Here is a 20,284-nt window from a genome sequence, read left to right as displayed (position 1 = left end):
TCAGCATTGACTCCTCTTAATCTCTTTATCGCTTCGGTCTGCGCTTGTTAGCATGAGAGCACCGTCTGCATTTAAGATGCCTGTTGGAACCACGTACAGAGTTGCCTCGTGTAGCTTTTAATTTGTCGTCCTCAGGTTCCCTGTAGTTTTCTGTTTCCACCTGTAATGCTAAGGTGTCCACGGCTGGTGATGCTGAAAGTGCTATTAGACGTTGTCTGCTCCGCTGCTGCACCAAGCAGCTCCACTTGAACAGTAGAGAGAACTCTCACTCTATTGAAGGCTATTGATCTGCTCTCTCATCAGCAATTGTAGCTGCTGTCAGTGAAGCCATTCTTGGACTGTAAGTACAATGTCCATACCTGCCAGTGACAATAACTCGTGTACCTGGCTGTATATTCTCTTCTGGGTTTCACTGTTCTGTATCTACATTCAGAGAACCTGCTGTATGGACATTTTGAGATGTGCATCCCAGAAGGATGTTGAATGAACAAATTTGGCAGTTAAATTACCATCTGGGATTGTCCTCTTCACAGGAATAAACCACAATTTCTTTTTTTCCCTATATTAATTGCGTTAGATTGTGTTTTTCTGTTTTCAAAGTCCTGCCCTAGTAAAAGCTCATCAGTCAGTTAATGATGAAAGTTATGTTGGACACCATAACCACTTTAAAAACGGAACTCTTGACTGTGTGTATATTGACATTCTGGGTCATGATCTAAATAGCAATTAGAAACAAATGCTGTAACCAATAATGATAATACTATGAACCCATTTTGCTGTAATTCTGTCACATTCTATACATTCACATGTACATGTACAGCTACACATATACAGTATATTCACAGCATGTTCTACGCACAGTCCTCCATACAAACATTGCCCCCCCCCCCCCCCCACACACACACACACACACACACAGCGGTGGGCCCAGCTCCTAATGTGCTAACAAGCTCCCTTTCTCCTCCCCTCGCCTCCTCTCCTCCTCCAATCTCCCTCAGTCTCAAGTGATCGCAGGAGTCGAACACCGCCACAATGAACTGCACCGCGGGAGGGAGAGAGAGGGAGAGAGAGGGAGAGAGAGAGGGAGAGAGAGAGGGAGAGAGAGGGAGAGAGAGGGAGAGAGAGAGAAGGCACGAACACTTCACTCTTCGCTGGCTTCACTCCCTCCTCTCTTTTCAGCCACACACAAGAAAATGAGTTTCTGACTCGACACAAAAGAGCCTTTTTATCTGCCCCCTTCTCTCCTCTCTCTGTCTCCTGTCTGCCTTTCTCTGCTCTGATTCCTCCCTTTTCTCCCTCACCGCTCTTTCCCCCTCTTTCTCCCTTATAATTTTCCCTCTTTCTTTCCTCCTCTCTCCAAAAGAGAGAGATTTTTCTGCTAATGACTTAATAAGAGGAGCCATCTGAAATTCAATTACAGTAGATTTCATAGTGATGACTGCCATTTGCAGGGAGGGAGGGATGAAGAGAGAGATGTGTGAACGCAAAGCAAGTCTATTTTCTTTGACCTCTTTCGGGTTTTTACTTTTGGTAATAATAGTAGTAATTTTATGCTGGGATGTGGCACAAAATGCAAATGCTCAAAGCAGGATTGCAATTCGGAAACGCAGTTAAGCAAAGTTAAACAGGAAATTAATAAGAATAAAGAAAATGTGACATAATCGAAAGCGCCTGAATTTGTGTTTCCAAGGTCGAATAAATAAAATGCTTTTTGCTTTACAACAGTAAAAACACAATAGGATACCAGGATACTCCACCCACACAGGTGATTTCACACATGTTGCCTGATTTGAGTTTTTCTTCAAAACTGTCACTCCCTATTTAAAAAGCACTATATTCACTCTCCGTCATTTTATTTGAGTGGCTTAATGGTGCGAGTGTGAAATTATTGCACTCGTAGTGCCCTGAAAAGATTCCCACAATGGAACAAAAAAGGCAAGGTCCATGGCATGCACACTACTCTCTGCTAACAATCCCACAATGCAATTTGTCGCATTTTATAGATACAGTTGAGCGACACTAGAGAATGTGATTTTGGACACAGTGTGTGTGCACGTATGCAGACTGCGCTTGATTGACAGTTCCCTCATTCTCCTGCTAGTTCTGTTGCACATGTGACACAGCTATCACAGCCGTTTATCACAGGAGACATGTTTTCATTTTATTATTAACACCTTTTCTTCTCCTATGATAACGTGTCAAAATATAATATAATAAGTGAAAAAGGCCTATTGTTATTCGTTTACAGGGTTTGGTGACATCACGTCATTCCCACCATAGCTAGAGGTCTAATTAGCGAGAGTGATTGAAAACGCCTGTGTGGCCTTTTCAGTGTTCCAAACATGAAGGCGATGTTACTGCTCATGTAAAAGTTTTGCATCAAGAGTGCCTCCATCTCGCTCCTCACGTTGCCTCTTCCTAGCAGGGAGCTGGTGTTTGTGACACAGTGACATAAGGCCTCAGGCAGAAGCCCATGCTGAGAGGAAGAAAGAGGGAGGGAGATATAAAGGAGGCAGCCGGAGGAAGAGTGAGGGGAAAAAGTGATGTTCTCGTCATTTATCTCAGCAGTGGTACCATGTCTGTGTATTTATCTCTCTTTCTTCTCCTTGTTCTTTCTTTCAGTTTCCCCCCCTGCCTTTGTAGACTTCTTTCTTTCCTGCGGGTGTTCTTTTAACCCTTTTCACCTTCTCAGAAATGACAAAACAGTGGCCTTTTTAATATGGCAGCGCATTTCCACAAACCTGCAGATTCTGTGTACTCTTTTTGTGTCATTATTTTCTCGGTGCTGCCTCATGAAACCACACAATATTTAAACATGATATAAAGATAATTATGTGTTGTTTGCAGGAGTATATAATAGTTCTTGTTCTTAATTGCATTGCATCCACACATCGCTCCCCATCACACACACACACACACATTCATTCACGAAAGGGGGAAGTGCGATGCAGGGGAGCGGGAAGCAGGAAAAGGGGGAAATCACGTAGGGGCTCGGTGTGAGAGATGCTGGCTTGACGCTCTGTGTGTGACTGCTGCTCTTCTCTTAGCTCTCTCCGGGAGACCGACACACACACACACGCACACACACACTCTCTCACCACATCGCATTGTTACTTAAATATCCTCCTTCCCCCGTCTCACCCGCTGTCCTCCCCTCTCCCCTCCTCTGTGACTCGCTGCAGGATTCTCACCCTTCTTCCTCTTCGCCCTTGCCCCCCCCCCCACACATCTTTTTACAAGTTCTCTTCCTCCCTCAGTATCTCGCTTTCTTTGCACCTCTTAACCTCCGCCCGCCCCCCCAACCCCTCATTTCCTTGCCTTTGTCAGTGTGATTTATGATTTAAGCAGGTTTGAAAAATATTTTTTGACACAATAAGGGCTATTTTTCAATCAATCAAAAGTCCTTGAATTGCCTGTGAAATCAAGTATACTTAATTTCAGTAAAATGTTAGACAAACTGCGTCATCTGTCCAAAGTTTATTTAAGTTTCTTCCTCTCTGCTTTGCCAGCTCCCCCATCTCTACCCTCCTCCTTTCTCTTTAATTCTGCCAGCGCAGTCTGTCCCTCCACTTTAAAGGAGCCATATTGTTGTTATTATCATTGTCTCTAACTGGATCAGTTACCATTAGACCTGAATCTCTCTCCTTCTGAGGCCCATAGACCAGCTCTCTAACCCAATAGAAAACCCATGGGCGCTATTACAGATGGCCGACCCATTCACAACGCACCCGCACACACACACACACACACACACACACACACACACACACACACACACACACACACACACACACACACACACACACACACACACACACACACTGAGGTACAAACACACAGATTTCATTCTGAAGATTCATTGGCCTAATCCCATCTCACACTCAAAACAAGAACACATGCACTTACATACACACATTGTGTCTGTTCACAAATCTTATCAAATACAGACACACACACACACACACACACTCTCTGCTCTCATTGAAAATCCACAGTTATTGGAGCTCTCTGAGCAAATGGTAATACTATTGGGAGATGATGGGGCTGAGTTGTGTGTGTGTGTGTGTGTGTGTGTGTGTGTGTGTGTGTGTGTGTGTGTGTGTGTGTGTGTGTGTGTGTGTGTGTGTGTGTGTGTGTGTGTGTGTGTGTGTGTGTGTGTGTGTGTGTGTGTGTGTGTGTGTGTGTGTGTGTGTCCAAGAGACTGTAACAGCTGCATATGGCTGTCATTATGGTTGGATGTATGAGTAGGACTAAGGTAGAGAGGGTAAATGACATTCTATCAATGAGGTTATCTCTAATAGATGGACAGTCGAAGTCCTGGTTTCCATTTACTCCACTCTCTGCTGAATCCCTCTCTCTTTGAATTCATCGCTGAAGGCTGTAATAGCAAGCGAGAAAAGGGCTTTGGTTTCCTTTTTTTTCTCCTTCGTGGCAGCAGCATTCTCAGTAGATTCACGTGGAGAACAAGGTATATGGAGTTAACTAGTCTGTGTTGTTATTTTAATCTTGTTTTTTTTTTTCTTTCCTTCAGTTTTATATTCATATTATTTTATTTTCTATTCTGTCACTTTGTTTTCTGTGTTATCCTTTTGATTTTGTTCTCTCTATTTAATTTGAGACTAAGCAACCCTCCAACAATTCCAGCAATTACTTATTGCACCAATTATTTGCACAAATGTGGTAGATTATGAAGAGACAGAAGAAACAGCTTCAAGTCATTTAAGTGTGGACATCACATATGAAATATTTGGTTAAAGGTTTTTCCATTCATTTTGAAATGTGCAGCCAGACAACTGAGTGAATTTAAAATGAATTGAAGATAAATGAAACTAGTGAAACGTCAGGCCTGTTTAGTAGACTCATTTGTATGGAGTCTCCATAAAGTTGGGATTTGAGAGTTACAGATTAAAAAAGAATAGCAAAAATCTGCAACAGAGGCCACGATATCCTGACTTTTAGTCCCTAGGATGGGTAACTCTCCTAAAACTGGATCCTACATTTCCCATAATGCAACTGGATAGCCTTTCATTAGACCTTGCCTGCTTGGTAAACACCCACGTCTTCCAAACTCCACTCCTCCAGTTTGTAACGCCGACTTATTAGTTTTAGTTATTAGTTTGTAGTCTCCAAGCCTAAACTGACATAACCCTGATGACATCACTATGACATCATCGGGTTATGTTGGATTATTTTCATCTTTTTGCTCCTCCCGCGTTCTGTCGGTATCTGTGTCTCTTTCTTTCTTTGGTTTGACCTTGACCTTTGACCCCAGCTATGAGGAGCGAGCCCGATACCTGGAAACCATCGTACAGCACCACCAGGAGCCAACCACTTTTGAGGATTACGCAGCTCGAGTCTACAGTCCTGCTCCCTGCACACACCTGCCCTCTGACACAGGTAAGGCACAACCTTTCGCTCTGTGAAACATCCAGTAACCAGACAGGTATTAAACCACACCAACGGCTACAACTGTCAATCCAAACCTCAGTGGCAGGCTCTGAGGAAACTGGTGAGGAACAACTAGAAAACTGCTTGTTAACCAGTCAAAGTGGCTAAATCTGGACAGAGATGTTCCTGCTATGTCTAGTCCCTGACCACAAATCTTAAGGAGAATGTAGAACTGAAGGCAAGTGACATTAATTCACAGTAATTAAATACATTATAGGAAACTAAATGCAAGTATTAATACGTAATTCTTGGTGAGTGTGTGTGCCCTGACACTCAACTATATACCTCTTTTTAAGAACTATACATTAATGTTAGATTGTAAACTACCAACCCTCCACCATCTCTTTCTCTGTCTTTTGAACCACAGAGCTGCCACACGCGCACACACACACACACACACACACACACACACACACACACACACACACACACACACACACACACACACACACACACACACACAGTCTGATTCACAGTCTCGTATCTGACGAGTTCTGTTTTCCGTCCAAAGCTGTGCTCGGCCTTCTTCTGTCTCCAGAGCATCTCTGAGGAATTAGCTGACATCTGATCAGCCGTAAAGATGCCAGGCATGCACATGGGAGTCATATTCTAAATGTATGACTCTCATATGTATCCTGTTAAGTTTGTTAGACGGGTACTGATCATTTTTTTTGTCTGTAATGTGTCCGGTTAAGTGTCATTTAAAACAGTGCACTGTCCTTTTGACTCGCACACAATCCAATTATTCAGCGGGGCAGTTATTTACAATAATGTAATTCTGCAGCTGAGCCACACACTTCCTTTATAAAGAGGTCATAAATATATATATATATGTATATATACATATATATAAAGCATAAAGGAACAGAACTTAATGTAAGAGTTTGTAGGGAAACAGTGACATGATGTTTTACCGGTCAAGCAGAGAGGTGTGGCTGTGAGTGTTTGTCTAAATATATGTATAATTGATTACTGTTGTTTTTCTTGGCCAACTGTCCTTCATCTCACCAGCTATTGTGTCAAAAATATTAATAATTATACAATAATAATCAACCTGCTTTGAGGCTGAATAACATATTTTCCATTCACAATATTGTTTGGCGTCAGAAGTACTTTATTGCTCTTTACTGGGTTGTCAGTGTGTTGTTCAGCCCCAAATGTCATTTCAGAGCACAGGATCAAGAGGTTAGTCAGATAATAAGATATTAGGGCTTCTTGTAGCCGCTCATTGCAGTTCTTACACTTCTCAATCTGCCCATATATATATATATATATATATATATATATACATATATATATATATATATATGTCCTAACATGTGTATCATGTCCAAAGTTCAGAATCATGTCCTGTGCTCTGAAATTAACCTTGTTCAAATTACTACAGCCCCCACCCCCCCATCTCTCTCTCTTTCTATCTCTCTACCTCTCTCTCTCCATCTCTGTCTGTCTCTCTCTCTCTCTATCTATCTATCTATCTGTCTATACCCCCCCCCCATATTAACTTACAGGTTCCCCTCCCTTAACAGCACAATGATCAAACGTTCTTCTCTCTTTCTGTTTTTATTTTAATTTCACCTGTTTTGTTCATTTATTTGATTTTTTTTTTCTGGTTTATTTTGTTTAATTTGCTTTTCCCTTTTTAATTATTTTATTTTGTTTAATTTGCTTTTCCCTTTTTAATTATTTTATTTTCTTTTTATTTATGTATTTTTTCTTTTTATTTCGTGTTTTTCTTTTTGTCCCCCCTTCCCCCTTCCTTTAGATCGTAATGTCTCACTTGCCTATAGCTAAAAGGTAAGCCTGGTCACATGATTGACACGCCCCGTTCTGATTGGCTCTTCCTACTGACATTTCAGCCTAACCTACGCTCTCCTCCTATTCCTCCACCATAACGTGTTTTCTCAATTCTTCTGTCTGTTTTTCTCCTCTGTGTTTTCCACAGTTTAAGCAGGTCTGCATGTTTTTATAGTTCTATGCTATTTAAAAGGAAGTGTCATTTTCAGCTCATCCGTGGTTGAAGTTTGGTATGACTCATTATGGTTTGCTAATTAGTGTGTAATAGCAGAGCATGAGATTAAGAGAGATTTGGGGGGGGGGGTGTACCTTTTTAGCTAAATGAGGTCTGTTTCATTAAGCAACTGTGTACAAGTGTAACGTTAGTCCCGTCCTCCTCCCACTTGATCAGATTTATGTCTCAGCTCTTGTTCTTAATCATCATGCAGAGTGATAACTGGTCTACTAGGAGTTGATCTAAGTGTACCCTTTTTAATGCTGCTATTACTAGGATTATTTTAAACCTGCATTTTTTTGGCCACTTGGGGGCAGCAGAAAAGCTTTAAATAATATACTTATTATCACCTTATTATTATTAATAACACCTTAGTGTTATTGTGAACCTGTTAGAGAAGTGTTGTCTCTTTACACATCTAGCAGAGTAACATTGGCATTCATTTGGAGTTGTGTTTGTGTCCACCTGATGAATGTAAGTCCAATATTTACTCTCCTTTTTAGCTCTGTTGTGGTCTCGAGTTGCTAAATGCTCCGCTATGTTCACCAGGTAGTCACTAACTTTGTCTGTCTACTGTTTGCAGCAGGGAGGTTGTGTGCCCTAAAACCAAAACAATGAGCTGATAAAGTCTAAAACGCTCCACAGAGCTGAGGGGAACAGCAGAGTTGGGTGGGAATTCTCTGTGGGTTCATCGCTACGAGCAACCCCTTTTACATTACGCTTAGTCATTTGATCTGCTGTTGCTATAAAAACATTGATCGGTGCAGCTTTAAGCTCAGTGGCCGCAGCCACCTTACAACATACAGACTCTAAAAGACATGTTTAGGCAAACCTGAAGAATTAAGGCTTCAACCAAAAAGGGCCACTGACGCAGACTGACCTGGAATTCTTTAAAATGGTGTCTAACTGAATCACACATAAAAACGTGTTTTCCACAAATTCTTTTTGAAGCTCTGATCAATTTGAACTGTTTTACATCCTCTGAGACTTTGATTCCATGTTCCTCATGCGTGCTGACAGGCTTCAGCTCTTAGTTAGTCCGACTGACTTATTGAAAGAACATGAGGTATTTTTACACGGTGTGTGATTCTTATTAGATCTGCTTCATACCAAACTAGACTCTGTGGCATGACGAAAGTGAGACACCCTTTTTGTAACAGTGTTAGATTTCCGCTCTTTCGTCTGTTTGCTCACTCAGTCATTTTCCTGTTTGTTCTGTTAACCTGCGCTGTCACACTGACCTGGTGAAACTTGACCTCTAACCTTTCGTATGCTCCTCTCTTCCTGGTTTTGATATGATGTAGCATTGTGCACACACACACACACACACACACTTACACTTACACATACACACAGTCTGAATGTATAATGTTAAACTAACATTAAAGTTTAGTTTCTGCTTCAGTAGAGCTGTTTAATTGTTCCATTTGAAATAAGTAAATTAGTGGTGGGAATAAGCAACATTAAGCATAAAGATAATGTAGTTCAAATGTTCAGTATGTGTACATGTTGTGTACGGTGTTTTGTGTGTTGTCAGTCTATTTGTGTCTGTTTAATGTATTGTACTGTTTTTCTCTATAAGCGTGTGGCAACTTTGTTTTCATTTATTTTTTCTATTTTCTTTCTTCTCTCTGACCATCCCACCTTCACTCTTCTGAACGGTTCCTTTGTCCTCTCCTCCTTTTATATGTTCTCTTTTCTCCCTTTTCTCCCTCTTTCCTGTATCCTCCTTCCTTCCACCTTCTCACCTCTTTGTGGCCCTCCTTTCCTCTCCTTTCCTCTCCTTTCCTTTCCTTTCCTCTCCTTTCCTCTCCTTTCCTTTCCTTTCCTTTCCTTTCCTCTCCTTTCCTCTCCTTTCCTCTCCTTTCCTCTCCTTTCCTTTCCTTTCCTCTCCTTTCCTCTCCTTTCCTTTCCTTTCCTTTCCTCTCCTCTCCTTTCCTCTCCTTTCCTTTCCTTTCCTCTCCTTTCCTCTCCTTTCCCTTCCCTTTCTCTCATCTCTTTTCCTTTCATCTCCTTGCTTTTCTGTCCTGCTCTCTCTTTTACCATCCTCTCTTTTCCTCTCCTCTAGAGGAGCACAGTGTTATGTGTTTGATGGTACCTAAACCACTAGACAGCTTTAACCTGCTCAGGGTGAAGGGGAAGGGTCTGAAGCAGAAGGTCCTTCATGCTAGCTGTGAATGGTATGCTATATAGATAGAAACTCAGTTTAGCTCCTCTTCCTGATGTACTTAAATATCATCTTTAGACCCAATGGCCACAGTTTGTCTTTTTCTAGGGTTTGGGTTTCTAGGGTTAACGTGTGATTTTGATAGAAAGTCTCAGTTTCACCTGATATTTCTACAACCTGAGCTAGTGTTTTTAGGGAACTAGAATGAACCTGTTGCTTGTCTTTCTAGCTGTCTGTCTGTCTGTTGTCCCGTGTGTGTGTGTGTGTGTGTGTGTGTGTGTGTGTGTGTGTGTGTGTGTGTGTGTGTGTGTGTGTGTGTGTGTGTGTGTGTGTGTGTGTGTGTGTGTGTGTGTGTGTGTGTGTGTGTGTGTGTGTGTGTGTCCTGCCTGTGTGACTGCAGGAGTTTGTGCAGTCTGGCTCAGTAGAACATTATGGGGTGTGATGTCACTTTCTTGTTGTCCCTTCATCCTTCTTTCTGCTCTTATTTACCTCCCCCTCCTCTCCTTTATCCCCCGCCTCCCTCATCCATCCTCCCCTCCTCACCTCACCCACCCTCCCACAATTCCTCCTTCCTCCCCCCCTCTTCCTCCTCAGGCTCCTGCCTAGAGATTCTTCGGGGAGAAAGTCCGGCTCTTGGGGAGGCCGGGAGCGACTCTGCGTCCCCCATGTCTCCTCGGACTAGCAAGAGCCGCATGTCCATGAAGCTGCGACGCTCCTCTGGATCGGCCAATAAGACTTAATCTCTGTTGGCTACATGGCCCAGTCCCATCATGTCTGATCGAGCAGTCAGACTCTTAAGTCCTCAAAACATGTTTCTCCAGTGGGAATTTGGTCTGCAGTTGTACTTAAAAGTACAAGAAATTAAACATGACACATTAATATTAACTATTCACGTAGGTATTCATTTTCAACAGGAAATGTGATTGGTTGTGTTCTCAGGAAAGAGAGTAACCATCAGGGGTGTCAGCACTATTTGACTTTGCCTCGGCTCACCCCATCCTCCCCCAGCATGCTGCCGTCCTGTTCGGACACTGGCCTTTTATGTACAAAACGCTTTGTGGCACCGTTGTACTCTCAAAAACACACGTAATAGTATTCTGTGGACTATATTATACTGTAACTTCATTTTGAAACTGCTCACAGCTACTGAATATATCCTTAGCTTTGCTGTCTAAACAAAAAAATAGAGAAACCAGCTGAACCAGTGCTGCAGCATGCTGATCTTTGCCACAGTAGAAACAGTAGACGAACAAGTGCAGCCTGAGCAGCGCAGTATTAGTTCAGAATAATCTGTACCGTGTTAGAAATTGCACAAACTCCAGTGTAACCAATCTTAAGTGTGCCACATTATACACTGTTCTTTTTGGAGGGCACATTCAAAGAGATCAAACTGCAGAACAAAGAGAAACAAAAGCAGCACATCTGTATATTTGTACTATAGTCGGTCCATGTGTGTACAGACAGAAACACGAGTTTTTGATATAAAAAAGAATGAATTCAGAGTGACTGCATGGAGAAAGCAAGATAAAAGTCTATTTTTGTTCTCAGTACAGCATCAGGCCTATCACGCTAAGGGCAGGGGTCGGTTCTTATTCAGTCCTCATGTAATGTAAATAGAAACTCATTCATTTGCTAACAATTAAATGTGGCGATGCTCTCTAGCCAAAAATGTGCTCTGCGTTCGAATCAAGAAGAAAATCCCCTCCTTGAACTTATGGGACTTGAAGCTGACCCTTTGAGCGGCGCGATGTTAGAAACAGTGTTAAAGTAATGATGGAGGGATTGTCGGTCTTTTGAAAGGACAGAAAAGCGCTTTCTAGAAAATTAACCAGACACACTGATCAAAGAGGAGGCACTTGTCATATAAAGTTTTGATTTTTTTTTTTTTTTGCTCATGCTGTAAAATGTGGACAAGCACTGACTTTCATTGCATTTATTTTCCTTTTTTTTTTTTTTAAGTTACTGTAAAATGTGTTTTGACTCGAACAAGAATGTCGCTGTATTTTTAAGTTCAGTGTCGCTCCGTCATCTGATGCAATGGAACCACAGCTTTTCTTTCTTTGTTCCTTTTGACTCTATATTCTGTATATCTATATATGTTTGAGTATAAATATATATATATATAGTAGATATATCAATATCTATAAGAATGTGTACAGTGTGAGGAGGCTTGTTGTGTGTGTATATACTGTTACGTGAGAATAGCTGCCTAAGCCAAACTGTGGTTTCAACTCAGACCGCATATCCGCTTCAAATTGGTTGACACTACAACTACTCTTTCATAGCCAGTTTGCACTTCATTCTCCAGGGTAATTTAATTTTTAACTCAAATACTCTTCTTTGCTGTTCATATATACGTAACCTTGGTACCACAGCCAAGGTTACGAGGAAAAGATTTAAAAAACACTTTTAGGCCATAATTTTCCTCGTTTTTCATTGTTTGACATATTGCTAAATGAGGCCCGGTGTCTTTTGAGGCAGGTGTAATTGTGGACTGCTATTGGTGATTCAAAAAAAAAAAAAACAAAGTGTAGAAAAGAGGGACACTGTAGATCCAAGGCCAAAGAGGGGGAGAAAGAGGAAAGAGATGTAAACATATCACTTACATATGAATGTTTTTTGTTTTTTTTTGTTTGTTTGTACTCTGCTCTTATATTTAGACTCATCCCCAGTTCCACATCTGGATGGAGGGGATCTGCGTGTATTCAATAATCCAGAAAGTGTAACACTACCATAGATGATTTTCATGTATTTAACGTCCTCATTTCAGCACTCCCATCAGTTCTGCTCAACTCAAATAAAACTGACATGGTTTCAGATTAGCTTACATCGTTTATGTACATCAGGTTTTTCTTTATACGTGTCAAAGCTGTGGTTTTCCAGGGTTTATCAGAATTGAACGTTCTTCTTTATTTTACATGACTTGATCCCAGGTAAAGGAAACATACATGTATGAAAGATCTGCATTTAAAAATATAGATCTGAGATTAAGGTTTTGCGTTATGCTTCAGTACTTGAAGTAAGTGTATTCACAGCTGAATTTTCTGTTTAAGTTTTTATTTTTTATTTCAGCCATAGATGCTCTGTAGAGAGGAAAGGGATTGATTTTTTTTTAATTTTGACCCATCCATGGGGTTGAAATTGTTACTTTTTAAAATTGCGCCATTGTGAAATGAGGTCAGATTCATGTTGTGTTACTTTGTGAGTATTTGAAGTCAGCTGAGATTTAAGTTGTCCCTTTTTAAATTATTGCTGTTACAATTCTTATTATTGCTGAGGTTGAAGCACCAGTAGCCCCACTGCACTCTGGGACTGATCTGTGCATGCTGTATATAGACTACAGCTCACCTGCCAGTCACCGTGTGTGTCTCAGTTTGCTCGGTTACGTCCTGTAAACACCTTGACAACCTGAACCTGTTCAGGCTCCATCCCAAACCCCCTGTTTGCACTCCTTTATACTCTTTGGATCATACATATGATTACTGTAGTCATGGTGCTGCTTTTGTGTCCCATGGAAAAGATGGGACATTTCACACTTCAAATTTGTTTTACAATATTAAAATACTCCTGAGGATTTCAGTGTTTGGCAATGAACTCAAAATGATCTGCTTACTCAGCTGGACTGAACACAGATTTGACTCCTTAAATGCATTTTTGTTAAGTTTCAAAAACTTAGCAGCAACCAAAATGTATAGAAAACTTGCCCAATGCCTTTCAGCATTATAAAATTATTCATATCAACTACAGCCATATCAACCGCCAAAATTGCCCTCCTTAAATATAAATTTGGAACTTCTGTGTCGATGGATGCTGTGATGGATACGGATTCAGCTGTTGTCCGGACGTTAGTTTGGGACCGAGCTGATGTATGTAACTACTGACTGTACATACTGCATGACACCAGTTCAGAACTAACTGCATGTGTTGATCATGTAACAGCTGTATCACAACACACACACACACACACACACACACACACACACACACACACACACACACACACGTACGCTCGCTCACGCACACACTCCTAAAACTATGTTACTGTCAGACCTGTAGTATGTAAACGTGTAACGTCTCCTTTGGACACACAGAGCGTTGATGTGCGATGATGGAATTTGACAATAAATGATTCGTACCACTGACTCCCGGACCCATTCATGTCTTTGCTTTGAACGCACATTAATAAGTTGACTCCTCATTGATCATACTGTATTAACATTTATTGACAATAAATTTAGAATAAATTTCACATTCAACTTCAAACATATCAAAATAGTCCTGTATAGGCTTCATAGAACCACAATTACATTTTAGCATCATGAAGGCATTTATTAATATTTCAACATTAATTTATAATCAATAAAGACAAAAGACTTTTTTTTTTACTAGCAGTACTAACAGTAAATGTTCCATTTCTGTATGAAAATATTTTATAGCTGAGAAGTTTACTGGGACATTTACTATAAAAGGCATATTATGGTCTATCTTATTATTTTCTCTTTTTATTTTATTGTTTGTTTGTTTTTCTTTATTGTTCACTGTACATGAAATCGAGTTTGAACATTGGTTCTGTCTCCAGTTCTTGGGGTTTGGAAGGTCACTTTCTAAATGTAATCACAGGTCACTACATATTACATCAGTAAGTAATGTAACACACCGACTCCTCCTGAGCGTCAATATCATCCGATTGCTTTGCCACAGAAATATGTTGACCGTGAGTTTAAAGGTCTGTCGCAGGTAGAGAGAACTGTGTCAATCACTACTTCAGAATATGTGAAATGATTTCCTCTCACTCTAATAAGTCATAATCAAAATGCCCTTTCCGTCAACCATCAGTCTGTCCCATTCTCTCAGGTTTTCACTGACTATATAACAGCTGAGTGACAGTGTTTTAATGTCAAATCATTTACAGGGTGCTGGGCTTAGTACAGAGAAGATGTAAGGAGAAGGAAATATAGAACCAATGTCTGAATTATGACTAACAACACATTAAATATTGAGAGATAACAGCCCTTTTGAATGAGGGTCACTTGAATCTGCCTGAAGTTTAAAATGCCTAACAATGTCTAATCCTGCTGTTAGTTTATTAAATTAAGGGAACATTTTAGATCTTTCACCTGTCCAGTGAATAGAAATGTCCCTTTGAGTCCTCAAAGAAGGAGGAATTATTTCATTATTTATTATTTAAGTTTCGCTCATTACGGTATGTGTTACAGTCCTGCTTGTTATAGAGGTTGAACGACCTGTGGGGGGAAAAAAAGTCCACTTGTGTTTGCGGACATGGTTTCAGTACCATGGACAGGGGTTGTGGTTTATTTGTACAGGTTTCAGGAGGTCGTTGGTTTAGTTTCAGCACCATGGACAGTTCCCGTTTTAGTTGTCTTTTTGTTTTTTTACATTTTCTTTTGGTTTATGGCATCAGTTTCATGACCACAGACAACGTTTTCGTCGTTCTAGTGTCAGTATATCGGACTTGGACCTTTGTGAAACAACTTCAAAGTCAAGACGCTCAGTGAGTCAACTACTGTAACACACAGTGATCTGAACTTTTTGCTTTTTGACCACAACTGAAACAATCAGGCCTCAGTCTGAATTTACAATAGAACCATAGCTGAGATCAATGTATACTTCAGTGTGAATGAAAACAGCTAATAGCCGCAGTTAATAGGTTCCCCGTAATGTCAAACAATGACTGATCATTTTTCTAATAATCTGTTGGCTTGTTTGAGTGTTGAGTGCGGGCGTTTTATGGTCGCACGGTCATCTGCAGCAGCATCACCTGCCGGTTCTCGGTTGGATGAGACTTGTTGATGTGTCTCGCGAGCCCCGGGGAGCTGAAGAACGTGGAAGGACACTGCTTGCAGGTGAATATCTGCTGCTGGTCGCATTCCCCGGTGCCGCTCTCTTCTACCTGCGTGTGGAACACGTCTGGTCTGAGTCCTCCTCCCAGCGCTCCCGCCAGCAGCTCGTCCCTCATCGCGTGCCACAGACGGTGCTTGTCCCTGATTTCAACCGACGGGAAGCGCGCGCCGCACAGGTGACACAGGAACACCTGGCTCTGTCCGCCACTGGTCTCGCGCGCCTGGCCGTAAGAGGATGGGGGCGAAGACCCTCGCGCTGTCATCTCGTGCGCGGCCAGGTGTTTTCTCAGGTAAGCCTGTCGGCGGAATTTCTTCCCACAGTACCGGCAGTCGTACACTTCCTCCTCAGGTAATGACTGGACAAACGGTAAAGGAGGGTGCGGCAGTGACGGCGGCTGCTGCTGCGGCAGGTCCGTTCGCTCGTCCGGGTTGGTGTTTAGTAGAAGGAGACTCGGGGGCGGGCTGTCTGCCGCTCTCACCTGCTGCTGCAGGTCCAGGCAGCTTTCAACCGGGTTCCGGTAATGAAGCGAGGAATCATGGTGAGGAGGCGCGAGGATGTCGCTGTCGGGGCTGTCCCGAGACCGGCCGTGGAGCAGCAGCAGGGACGGCTCGCGCCTGATGCGGGAACTGTCCTGCGCTCCGTGGTGCTGATTAGTATTGATGCGCAGCAGCTCGTTCTCTTTGCCCTCCATCTCTACCTGCTGCCTCTCGTGCTGAAGGAGCCCTCGAGCCTCTTTTAACGACTGGCTCTTGTTTGTCAGAGTCTCTCCTCCTTGGTTGTTTACCGGACGAGGTTTGTGCCAGCGGCGATGGGAGGCCAAGTTGGCTGGACAGCTGAAGACTTTGTCGCACTCGGGACACCGGTACTCCACGCGCACTATGCGGGAGCACTTGTGCTGCGCGAGGGAGAAAGGGTCGGGGTACTCCTCTTTACAAAGTTGGCAGATGAACTCTCCCAGCGGCTGATTCCCGGTGGGTGCAGACGACTTGTCCCGCTGTCTCCTCAGCTCGGGACTCTCCTTCTTGATCCGCAGACCCAAAACCGGCGAGGTCGTGACCTCATCCTCGAAGTTAAGTTTCCGGTTCACTTTGGGTTTCTTTGCGGGGTTGCCCACGGACTGTTTGTTGTGTCTGTTGCTGTTCAAGCGTTGATCCGGTTCAAGGAACGAGCGTTTTCTCGCCGCGTGATGCTGCTCCTGGTTCATCAGCGTCAGTGGCGGGAACAGGTGCACATGACTCATATTCGGGTCATATTTGTCACTGTGACCGTAGGACGGCGCGCGGCGGCTGCCGCTCGCGAGGAGCCTCTCGATAGAAGCGGACACCGAGGTCGGTGTGGAGCTCACCAGGAACGGCAGCTCCGGTAACTGCGCCGCTAACTCCGACACTGGGGATGATTGCAGGCACCTGCCGGGGAACAACGGCTGCTTCTGTCCTTCGTCGTGTTGCTCCAGCAGTCTCGTGCCGACCGGTTCAACGGGGCTGCAAGACTCCGTTAATGTCAAGTCGCGTGGAGGTGGAGGAGGAGGTGGGAAGAAGCAGGAGAAGTCACTGTCGGGAGTCAAAACGTCCACCTCGCTCAGTTGCTCTTCGGTCTCCGGTAACTGCGCGCGTCGGTCCGCCTCCGCCTCCAACGCGGACTCCACGTGCGGGCTCCACGCCTCTCTCACACCGGCGGAGTCCTCGCGGGACACCGGGAGCAGTCCATCCGGCCGTTCAAACGGGGAAACGTTCAACACCTCGCTCTCCTTCACTGCCTCCGGTTTTGTCACTTCAAAGTCATCACTGTTGTTCCTTTCACCGTCATACGTTACAGGTTTGTTATTGCTGTTATTTCGTGACCGGTATGACGCCGAACATCGCCGGTTCCTCTTCACCAAGAATCCTCGAGGCATGGTGACGATGAGGCTCGGCGCGTGGCACCACAAGGCAGAAAGCGCGACAACTCTTGTCTCGAGCCCACTTTCAAGTAGAGCTTTGAAGTGGCGAAGAGAGAGAGGGAGAGAGGCGCGCGCAGGTGTGATGAGAGCACGAGAGACACGGAGAGACAACCGTATCCGTGGTGCGCGTGTTAGTTTTTATCCACTCTCGTTCCCTCTCTCACACGCGCGCGCACACACACATTACACTCTTGAACAACGAGTTTTCGCCCAGGGCCAGTAACCCCCAACATTATAGGCCTATTAGTTATTAGCAGTTATTTCATTTTTTACATTTAATATCAGGCGTAAACATAGTGGATTCGGTCCAGTTTAGCTCCCAATATGACTTCAAAATAATTGTAGTTTTCTATTTTATACGACAGGAACAACTACAAGATGAAATGAGCTCTCGCGTTTAAATGTTTTGTCTGGAATGATGAGGTCCGATGAGACTCTTCTAGTCAAATTCTGAGCTATCAACCCACGTGCATGAACATGAATAATGTATGCTTATTAAGTGTTTTAAATAAGCTTTTAGAGTTGAATGAAATACACAGTTGGTCCCTTATGGGACACACTATAAACTGTATAAACTATTTTATATAAGTTTATACTTCTGTGTGACCATTGTCATTCTATGACATTGTTTTAACTGTGATTCTTCTGTCGTAACGTGGCTCACCTGGTTATAATGTATATATAATAAAGCTGCAAGGTTTTAATAAATGATTAACCTTTTTCAGAACTGCAGTTTTTTACTCTCATATTTTCCATAAGGAAAGAAGCGGGTTCACAGCTGTCATTTCAGAGGTACACAGGAAATCAAGGACAAACCTTTGTGTTACATTAAAACAAAAATCGTATCATTATTCAAAATCATTCTACTCATTAAATTGTTCTACTCAGTAGAATAGGCTTTTTAGTAGTACAATTTAGTAGTAATTTTTATAAGCCATTTTGCTTGCTGGTCTGTGAAATAACATATTGCTGATGTTCCCTCTGCCCCTGATCTTTTCCTGTTATTTCTAGAAGCCTGTCACTTGTCAAATGTACAGTAGCCTAAATATTCTCAGGAAAACCTGATCAGATTTGTGTGTTGGAGTCAGTGAAATTAGAAAACAGCACAGTGGGGACTCGGATACAGATCATATCTTTTTAAGACTACTAATGACCGTTTGTCCTGCTGAAGTGTCTGATTATCAGTGTCTTTGTTGTTGTTGGTGGGAATACCTCGGGCATAGCTCTCCCTCTGTGTGTGTGTGTGGGGGGGGGGGGGGGGGGGGGGTGTGTGTGTGTGTGTGTGTGTGTGTGTGCGCATGTGTGCGTGGCGTTATCTCCCCAGCAGAACAGAATGGCAGCGCAGTGAAAGAGTGGAGGGCAGAAGGGGAGATGGTGATCTTGTGTGTGTGTGTGTGTGTGTGTGTGTATAGGGACTATTCACACCCGTCCTCCCACTAGAAGCTGCTCTGGCTGATAAGAGATCGGAGGGAGATTCATCCATCCATCCATCCATCGCCCCCCCAACCCCCACCCGGCCCCTCCGCGCAGTCCAGGCGGTCTACAACTCGGCCAGTGAGTTTAGGCCAGCCGGCGTCGCTCCCTGGAAATCAATCAAGGCGGATGAGCGTGAGAACGAGCTCGAGGGTCGGGCTGCTGGCTTGACGAGGCCCGCCTGGGGAATTGAACTGAGAATAGAACTGAGATAGGTGGTGGAGAGCCCAACACTAAAAACTAATTAAGCACCAAGCTTCTTAGATCTTTAGTTCGGTTGTTTTTCACTGTAATTGTCAGCTGTTAATGTGTCCCGCAGAGAGGAAGCCTTGACCCAGGTTCAGCCTTCGTTGATCTGACTGACTGAAACAGTAAACATGTGAGTGACAGAGGCCTCATTCGGTCTCATTTCACCCATACATTTTATTACAGGAAGCTCATTTCTGTCAGAACTCTGTCTTTCTTATCTCAGAATTTTCACTTGATCTGTCATAACTTTGACTTAGAAAGTCAAAATTGTGATTTATTTCTCATAATTTTTTTAAAATTCTATTTACCTGTCAGATGTGTTCTTCCATATTATTATGATATACCACGTTAAGTTATATGGCACTCTTCCTCCATGTGTCTCTAATATACAATGAAACACAAAATGTACCATTGCAATATCGTAGCCACACTATTTTCTATTTACTGCCGTAATCAGTCGTAGGTCATAGTTTACCCTCCTTTTATTTTCCCACTACACTGCAGATTTGCTGTTCAATAACTGTTTGATACCTCATTTGCAAAATCCCTGTTTAATTTCAGTTAAAACCCTGAGGTGGTGTAACCGGCAGCAACAGGCTGAACAGTACCTTTGATGACATGATGGTGATGTTTTTGGGGGGTATTTACGGTGGTAATATTCATAGAAAATGCTGAATGAAATTACAATCTGTGAATTGATGAGTGAGACAAAAGAGCTCTACCACGAGGTTAAAACAATGAAACCTCATATTCAAGAAATAAAAGTGTCAGGCTGATGTAAGGAAGGACAGGATAGAGCAGGCAGCTTTCCGTTTAAAAGCAAGGATAAACGTTCTCAATCAATGTCCTGTAAAAATATGGATCCACAGACAGTCTAAGGAGGCTGCTGGCTGGAGGACATGAAGTGTCTTTGTGTGTGCGCGTGTGTGTGTCTGCCTGTCTTTAGTTTGCATCGCATCAGTGGGCAGTGAGGTGGATAATCCTCCAGACTGCTGAAAATGACTCTATTGATCTGTGCTTCTCAGCCACAAGCCTTTAAGTACTGCAGTATTATACAGCTGAGCTGTCTGTCTGTCTGTCTGTCTGTCTGTCTGTCTGTCGTTGTTTACATGGAGTTTACATCTTAACTAGGATA

The 20,284-nt window shown here is 42.9% G+C and overlaps 2 protein-coding genes across 2 annotated transcripts in view; one reads left to right on the top strand and one right to left on the bottom strand.

Annotated features, from left to right (window-relative positions):
* The window catches only part of ralgapa1 (Ral GTPase activating protein catalytic subunit alpha 1), a 57,844-nt gene extending 47,220 nt beyond the window's left edge, over positions 1–10,624 (top strand). The window contains exons 46-47 of the mRNA XM_070920684.1: positions 5,273–5,397; positions 10,221–10,624. Of these exons, the coding sequence (XP_070776785.1) occupies positions 5,273–5,397; positions 10,221–10,366 (271 nt within the window). The 3' untranslated portion in view covers positions 10,367–10,624. The remainder of the gene's footprint in view (positions 1–5,272; positions 5,398–10,220) is intronic.
* Positions 10,625–15,372: 4,748 nt separating this feature from the next.
* On the bottom strand, positions 15,373–17,567 carry LOC139298086 (insulinoma-associated protein 2). Its single transcript, XM_070920922.1, has one exon. The coding sequence runs from the start codon at positions 17,380–17,382 to the stop codon at positions 15,373–15,375; it is 2,010 nt and encodes a 669-aa protein (XP_070777023.1). The 5' UTR covers positions 17,383–17,567.
* Positions 17,568–20,284: the final 2,717 nt, after the last annotated feature.

The sequence above is a fragment of the Enoplosus armatus genome, chromosome 15 (assembly GCF_043641665.1).
Source record: "Enoplosus armatus isolate fEnoArm2 chromosome 15, fEnoArm2.hap1, whole genome shotgun sequence".
Classification (NCBI taxonomy): domain Eukaryota; kingdom Metazoa; phylum Chordata; class Actinopteri; order Centrarchiformes; family Enoplosidae; genus Enoplosus; species Enoplosus armatus.
The sequence above is the reverse complement of the archived record's forward strand: the minus strand, read 5'-3'. Positions and strand labels throughout refer to the sequence as shown.

Excerpts from the sequence above, each read along its gene's own strand:
- LOC139298086 (XM_070920922.1), bottom strand. The coding sequence starts at position 17,382 with ATGCCTCGAGGATTCTTGGTGAAGAGGAACCGGCGATGTTCGGCGTCA.